The 7582-nt window shown below is 51.2% G+C and overlaps 3 protein-coding genes across 3 annotated transcripts; 1 reads left to right on the top strand and 2 right to left on the bottom strand.

Moving 5' to 3' along the window:
* FTJAE_14244 (zinc finger zas1) lies at positions 1 to 2497 on the bottom strand (the record flags this gene model as incomplete). The annotated part of the gene is made up of 3 exons (XM_037347455.1): positions 92 to 336; positions 385 to 863; positions 913 to 2497. Coding segments are annotated over 3 exons (2309 nt in total), but the record flags the coding sequence as incomplete, so codon positions are not given.
* A 963-nt stretch (positions 2498 to 3460) lies between these two features.
* FTJAE_14245 (DUF1680 domain protein) lies at positions 3461 to 5528 on the top strand (the record flags this gene model as incomplete). Its single annotated transcript, XM_037347456.1, has 2 exons — positions 3461 to 3864; positions 3911 to 5528. The coding sequence occupies 2 exons, from the start codon at positions 3461 to 3463 to the stop codon at positions 5526 to 5528; spliced, it is 2022 nt and encodes a 673-aa protein (XP_037198748.1).
* Positions 5529 to 5711: 183 nt separating this feature from the next.
* On the bottom strand, positions 5712 to 7329 carry FTJAE_14246 (oxidoreductase; the record flags this gene model as incomplete). Its single annotated transcript, XM_037347457.1, has 4 exons — positions 5712 to 5754; positions 5806 to 6708; positions 6756 to 6950; positions 7001 to 7329. 4 exons carry the CDS (start codon positions 7327 to 7329, stop codon positions 5712 to 5714), a joined length of 1470 nt encoding a protein of 489 aa, XP_037198749.1.
* Positions 7330 to 7582: the final 253 nt, after the last annotated feature.

Here is a 7582-nt window from a genome sequence, read left to right on the forward strand (position 1 = left end):
CCCCTCCTTCAATATCCTCCTCGGCGCATTCGCAGAGTAAATATCCCCCACACCACTGATATACGCCTTCAACACGCCCGTCCTCACAAACAGCTGCACCATCTCATCATCGTTAGGTCGATCCAGTCTTATAAACGTCGGGTTCTCGTCGTCTGAGCGATCAGGCGATGCGCTTCGTGGTTCGGGTCTTCGTGATTTACTGCAGAAGGTACTGTATGCCCAGAGCGTCAGGGTCGCCCAGAATACGCAGGGCGGTTCGTAGAATGTCATTTTTGCGTAGCGCCGGACGTGCCAGAGGAAACAGCCGCAGTGGAGCGCTGCGAGACGAGCTTTGGACTGCAATATCGTTAGCATCTCACCAATCTTGTACATAAAAGAGCTTACGCCATCTTGCTGGGCCCATTCGGATATCTCTCGTTCCGCCTGCAGCGCCTCCTTCTGACTCGCAGCCTCCTTCCTCAAATCCTCCGGCGCCTTCAGATACTTCGCCAGCGTGATTATCGCCCTCTTCGGGACGAGCAATACAACACGCGAAAAGTGCAGATGCAGAACCGTAGGGTGCTCAGCGCCAAGTAACGACGCTATAGTAGCATTAGCAGCCCAATGGAGCGTATCAACGCAATCGAGAGCAGCGTTTCGCCAGTTCGAGTCTGAGAGCTGAAGGTGTTGAGTTTCGCCGCTGCGAGGCTCAGGGTTGTTTTGGGGGATCCATGATGAAAGAGGGCGTTTGCAGTATGTGCTGACGGTGGTGTATTCTTGGTACACTGCGTGAAGGAGCAGGATGCGGGAGAATTCGCCGAGGTCGGGTTTGGCTGTTCGTTCGCGGAAGAGTGAGCTGATGGCGACTTCGAGGGTTGGGTTTACTTGTAACACGTAAGTATGACTCTTTGGGCAGGGAACAGTGTAGCTTACCTTCGGCGCGGCGATAAAGTTGTATCCAATCTGATGAGGTCGCTTGTGACCAAAGACCATCGTGCGGCAACGTCAAGTCCGCGACGTTGAATGTACCTGTCTGGTGGTCATCAAAGAAGTACCGTCCCATACGATCCAATAGCTTCTGTGTATCAGTTTCGACACTGGTAAAAGCAAAACAGAATAAACTCACCCAAATGAAGTAGCACAGTCGACGCCAAGTCTCATCTTCAACCCATCCTCGCCACATATCTTCCTCTCCCTCACCACTACCCAATAAATCTCCTCTCGATCCAGGTTGGCAACGATATCTCGTGATGACCCTCTGCAGACTCCCCATCCTCTCGTAAGCAGTCTTCTGGAGTTCACTGCCACCAGAGTACAGCAGACCAACTTGACTCAGCACAAGAGCCTGAGCCAACGGCAGACTGAGATCCGATCCTTCCAGTTGAGTAACCAAAGTCCTTCTCAGAAATTCGTGGAATGGTACGACGCAGGCATGGATATCCGCTGTAGCTGTGTACTGACTTCCGATGGCACAGATCGCCAGAGCAAGAACCCAATTCCCATTCAGGTCTGTTGTATGAGGTTGAACAAGGGGAACAATCGGGTCGAAGTGTTCAAAAAAGAGCTTGACGAAGTATTCAAGTAGCTTCAACGATGGAAAGTCGGCGGAGGTGTAGTGCGGATGAAACATGGATGATTCAAGGCACGTTTGCCTAAAAGCGTCGCAGATCTTGTTGTACGTCAACTCTGTCATGAACGACTCTCGGTACGCTTCATCCTCCAGGATAATATGGCTCAGATCCGGGAACGCAAGCGTCTTAGCTGTGAGGCTTGAGTCTTGAGAAATGGTAGGTTGCTGTGTATATCCTTGAAGGCCTGGCGGAGGGAATAGCTGTTTTGACTTGGCAGTACAAGGACGTCGGGCGCCGTTTGAGCTCGTGGCGTATAGATCTCCAGGTACGGTGCGTCCAGAGCTCATGCTCAACTGTGGCGAAACACCCAAGCCGCTCCCCGGCGAAAGCGATGTTACGGCTGATAAACGGCGCGGCGGAGCATCGATCATGGGAAAGTTGGGTACTGGCGGATCTATCATGTTTGCATTACCGGCATCAAGCGGCTGATTCATGTCAAGGCCTAGGATCGAGTAGTAGTTTGTCTCAATCTCATTGTCGTACGGTAACCAATTGATGGGGAAGTCCCAGTCGATATCGTAGGTGGACAGATCATATTCAAAGCCCGGTTGCTGCTCATTACCAGCGCTGTCGATGAAAGAGCTGTCCTGTGAATGCGGTGTTTGATGTGAAGGTAGCGGGAGTTGTAGATCTGATTGTACCTGCTGAGGCTGGGACGCGTGATCTACTGTCTCGACTGGGCTGATGAGAGTATGGTTCGGAGTTTGCGCGACGGCACCAGTCTGTGATGTAGGAGATGCTTCGACTGTTTTGTTTCTGGTCTGGGGATAAGCGCAGTCCAATGCCTTGGTCGAGCAGCGCAGGCACGGGAGGTTTCTCGAGCATTTCTCGCGAGCCCTAGCGCACTCCAAACACGCTCTGCGCCGCCCAACATCGCGTCTTGACATGGCGGACGGATGATCGTGGATAGCTACATGCTTCGTCAAGATATCACTTCCATCATATCAGTACCTCTTCCATCAAACTACTCCGCGCCGCTTACCTTCGCGTAAAGCTCTTGTGACAGACATCACATTCAAAGCCTCTCAAGCTATCGTGACCTTTTTGGTGTCGCTTTAGATGCTCCGGTCGCTTGAAACTTCTGGTACACTGTGAACATTGGTACTTCTCCATTGCGAACAAGGTTTCGGGCGCTTTTAAGCTTGTTGAAGCGTGATTGATGTTGTTTTGTGAAGGTGATTTGACGCAGAGCGAGGTCGGGGACGTCCCCACTCGCGAACGGACATATCAGGCTAGAGTTGGTCTAGAGTCTGGAGTCTGGGGTAAAAGTCACATCGCATGATCAAACTAGGCGCGCCAATCCTGTGAAACCATGGAGTGATCCGCTTCATTGGATTGAATTGACGTCAGGTTTGTCAACACATTGGGCTAAAGTTTGAAACGCAATGGCAGCAATACTTTGTTCTCGTTATTAGTTTTAAGGCAATGTATCTTACGGTTCTGTGACGACCAGCTATTAAATTTCCCGACATGTTCAAATCAACTCCACCAAGTTGGTCTTGTCAATACAAAACGCAAGACCTCGGATAACATACCCCCGAGAGATGAAAGATCATCACGAGAGAAGGCTTTTCGCCGCTTTAAATTTATCTAACCAGACCTCTTTCGGGCATTGGGCGACTGCTCAATCCACTCTCATGAGCACTTGACCGTTTCCCCTCTTTGAGGTTGTTCCCCGGTGGGAGCTCCGGTGGGATGTCCCGGCCGCCCACCATGAACCAATGACATGCACCAATTGTCGACAATCGTCACGATGAGCCGCATACCATTGTTAATACCAGTATATCATGTCAAACCAGAATCATTTCTGACATTCAACTCCGCCATCTTCACCTCAACATACCGCCAACATGTCTCATCCCCAATCCATCTTCCCCCATACCACCATAACACCAGGCTCCCTCCTCCACCGTCGCAGAGCCACGGTCTCAAAGACAACACTGCGCACACAGCTCAAGCGCCTTCGCGAGACAGGCCGCTACGATTGCTTCAAGCTGCAATGGCATGAGATCTACGCGGACAAGTCCATGTGGCCTGTTCCCTTCCATCTCTTCTGGGACAGCGACATAGCGAAGTGGATCGAAGGCGCTTGTTATTTTCTCCATGATGAGGTTGATGCCGAGATTGACGCTGCGGTGAGAGAGTTGGTTGAGATGATTCGAGGGGCGCAGCAGGATGATGGGTATTTGAATGTCCATTATACTGTTGTTGAGCCGGGGAAGCGGTGGACGAATTTGCAGGACATGCATGAGTTGTAAGTCAAAGAGCCGCATTCTTGTGTTTTTATACTCATTTTTTAGATACAACGCTGGTCATCTCATTGAAGCAGCTCTCGCCCATCACCAGTACTACAAGAACAACCTTCTTTTGGAGCCGATTGAGAAATACGTCGCCTTGATTCACAGCACTTTCGGACCGGGCGAGGACCAACGGCACGGATACCCTGGGCATCCCGAGATCGAGTTGGCGCTGTTCCGCTTATACGAAGTCACCGGCAACAAGAACGCTTACGACCTATCCCGATACTTCATCGAAGAACGAGGTAACCACAAAGGCCAACACGGACAGCACTATTTCGAATGGGAGTCCAAGCAACGTGGCCAGAGTCTCTATCACCGCCCTGATTCGTACCCCGAACACGCATCTCATTGGTACTGCCAGGCTCACCAACCCATTCTGGAGCAACCAACCGTCGAGGGTCATTCCGTACGTGCAATGTATCTCCTCACCGCTGTAGCCGACATGCTCTGCATCGATAAATTCAGCTCCCAACGACTCTCCTCCTCATCAACCTGGAAAGACGCCGTATACCGCCTCTGGGACAACATGGTCACCAAGAAAATGTATCTCACCGGCGGCATCGGCGCCATAAAGCAGTGGGAAGGTTTCGGACGCGACTATTTCCTCCCCCAATCCACCGACGAAGGCGGTTGCTACGCTGAGACCTGTGCGTCCATCGCTGTCATGATGCTTGCCGAGCGACTGCTGCATATCGAGCTAGACGCCAAGTTTGGTGATGTCATGGAACTTTGTTTGTATAACAATGTCATGACGGCGATGAGTCTCGATGGCAAGGCGTTTACGTATGTCAATCAGCTGGGAAGCTCGGAGAGCGATAAGAGTGTGAGGGAGGAGTGGTTTTGGTGCGCGTGCTGTCCACCGAATGTGACGCGTTTGTACGGGTCGTTGGGGGGGTATCTTTGGGACTTTGGGGAGGAGAAAGAGAAAGAGATGTTTGTGAATGTACATTTGTATACGAATGCTGAGTTGAAGTTTGGGGTTGGGGAGGGAGAGGTTGTTCTTCGGCAAGAGACGGATTGGCCGTGGGATGGACTCGTCAAGTTTCGACTTACGAGTCCCGCGTCGGTGAACACCATGATACGACTCAGGATCCCAGGCTGGTCTCAAAATCAGTATACGCTGGACCCGAAGCCTAGTGCGGGTAGTGTCGACTTGCACAAGGGCTATCTCACGCTCGATCCAGCTTATACGGCCGCTCATCCCGTCTTCTCACTGACTATCGGCAACTTCGCCCCCCGATACATCGCTCCGCACCCGTACACGAACCAAAACACTCTGACACTTGCTCGAGGGCCGCTAGTGTACTGTATCGAGGATGCAGATAATACATGGGAAGACAATCACTTCAAGGACGTTGGGCTCAAGGCGGGTAGTGCGGTTAAGGAGGAGAGGTTGTGTATCAGTGGGACGGATGAGGAGTATATCGCTTTGAGGACTTCGTGCTGGAGACGCAGTGGGAAGTTAGATGCCGCGGTGTCTACACCAGGTTTCGTTGTTCAGGGAACGGGTTCTGGGTTCGATGATGAGAGGGAGGGTGTCTTTGTGCCGTATTACATTAGGGCTAACAGAGGGGGCAACGGGCATATGAGAGTTGGGCTGCAGCATGTACAGGGCTAGCCCATCTCTGAGCAAGAACATAGAAAACATATATGAAGATCAGTTAGACTTGTTACGTTCTCGATTACACTCCTAGGCCATCCTCTACAAGTATCATATGTAGAAGTTGAGGCTAGAGTTGTAAGACAAGTGCCAGAGCGCTATGAACATCTTGGACATGATGTTCAATGAATCCCAGTCGGGCTACTCGACATAGTGTCTGTACTTCTCGTCCCTAAGCACAATCCTACACGGAAACGGTTTCACACGAGAAATAACACCCGGCAACTGCTCATACCCAACCTCAATCTCCCTCCCCTCCCCATCCACCCTCTTCTCAATCCCAAAAACCGCCAACGTCTGCGCAATACTCAAAAACAGAGTCTGATCCGCGACCCAGCGTCCCGGACATGCTCTCCTCCCAAACCCAAACACTAGATCTGCCGGTGACGGCTCATTATACGGCTCGAAATACCGTTCTGGCTTGAACTCCATCGGAACATGGTAGACTTCAGGATCATGCGTGAGAGACGCTACCGCTGGGAAGAGGAGAGTGTTTTTGGGGATGAAGTACCCGCGGTATGTATCGTCTTCAGTCGTCATGTGCGGGAAGCCCATTGGGGCGAGGGTGTGCCAGCGGAGGACTTCTTGGGCGATGGCGGTGATGTATGGAAGGTTTGACTTGTCGGTAAAGGAGGGGAGGCGCGAGTCTTCGGTGACACGGGAGATTTCTTCTTGAGCTTTCTTTTGGACGTTGGGGTTGAGGAGCATGGCTGCAAAGAAGGCAAGGAGTGTCGCGCCGGTGGTGTCGGTTCCTGCATTCATCATCGACGCTGCAGTCCAAGCGATGACGCTTTCTTCCTCGGGATCTATTTTGCGTTGAGGGTCCTGGATGAGACCTGCTACGTAGGAAACATCATCCTTGCCGTTAGTCATCTGATCTTGGACGTATTGGTAAGGATCTTGGACGTTTTGATGGAGATGCTGCCTGAACAGTTTGGCAGTCTTCTTGAAACCAGCGCCGGGCATCCACTCTGGGATATGTCGAAGCCATGGGATAAAGTCCACCAGCCAAGCACCTGGAGCGGTAGCTTGAGAAAACTCTTCCATCACGAGATTAGCCATGCTGACGATGTGATCATTTCTCTTGGGATCTGTCTCGTAGTTGTAAAGAATTCGGAGCATGATGGAGCCTGACACCCTGTAGCATAGTGAGTATCTACTTCTGAAGTAGTGAGGAAGACCTACTGGTTCAGATGATCCGGAAGATTCTGACTGTTGGGATCTTGATGGAGTTTCTTCAACAGTCTGAGGATCTCTAGCTCTTGGATGGGCTCGAATCGGGTGATGGATTTGGGGCTGACTTGGGTGGCTGTGAGTTTGCGATGCAGTCGAAAGGTTCGGTTGTACGGCATCAGGCCCATGACACCGTCGTATCCAACACTGCAACAGCTCGTTAGCATAAGAGATACGACAGTAGATGTGTATCTTACATGTCCCCAGCAAAGACCAGCTTGGGGCGTGAAGCACTCTTCATCGCTCGCGTCTCCAGAAGATCCATGATGACCTGTCTGTCATGCAAAATGACAAAATTCTGTCCCAGCACAGAGACTGAAGTTATCGGACCGTATTTCTCTTTGTGACTCTGCCAGTGAGGCCATTCTAGTGTTCCGGGTGGTGGGAGATCACGGATGTTGCCCAAAAGTGGTAGGCCTTTGGGACCAGGTGGCAAGGGAGGTTTCTGGGGTCGTAGTGTATGCTTGAGGAGAAGAAAGGATAGTGATGCCAGAATGGCTGTGACTATGACAATAGAGGCAGACATATCGAAGGATGGAGTAAGAAATCGTATGATAGAGTGCTTTCGTAGAGGGCAACACAAAGTATTTATTGTCCCCGGGTGTAGAATAACCTTTTAAGTTTAATGGGCCAACCTCCCTTTGCGCTACTGTTTGGACTAGAGACACCCCGTCTGACATGGATCACTAGTCTTGAGCATATTTCCGTGCCTCCTCCATGCCCTCAGGGAGCGAGAAAACAGCGAAGCTTAGTACAGTGTGTCAAAATAAACTCAGTAA

This window comes from Fusarium tjaetaba (assembly GCF_013396195.1).
Source record: "Fusarium tjaetaba strain NRRL 66243 chromosome Unknown NRRL66243_c0000643, whole genome shotgun sequence".
NCBI lineage: Eukaryota > Fungi > Ascomycota > Sordariomycetes > Hypocreales > Nectriaceae > Fusarium > Fusarium tjaetaba.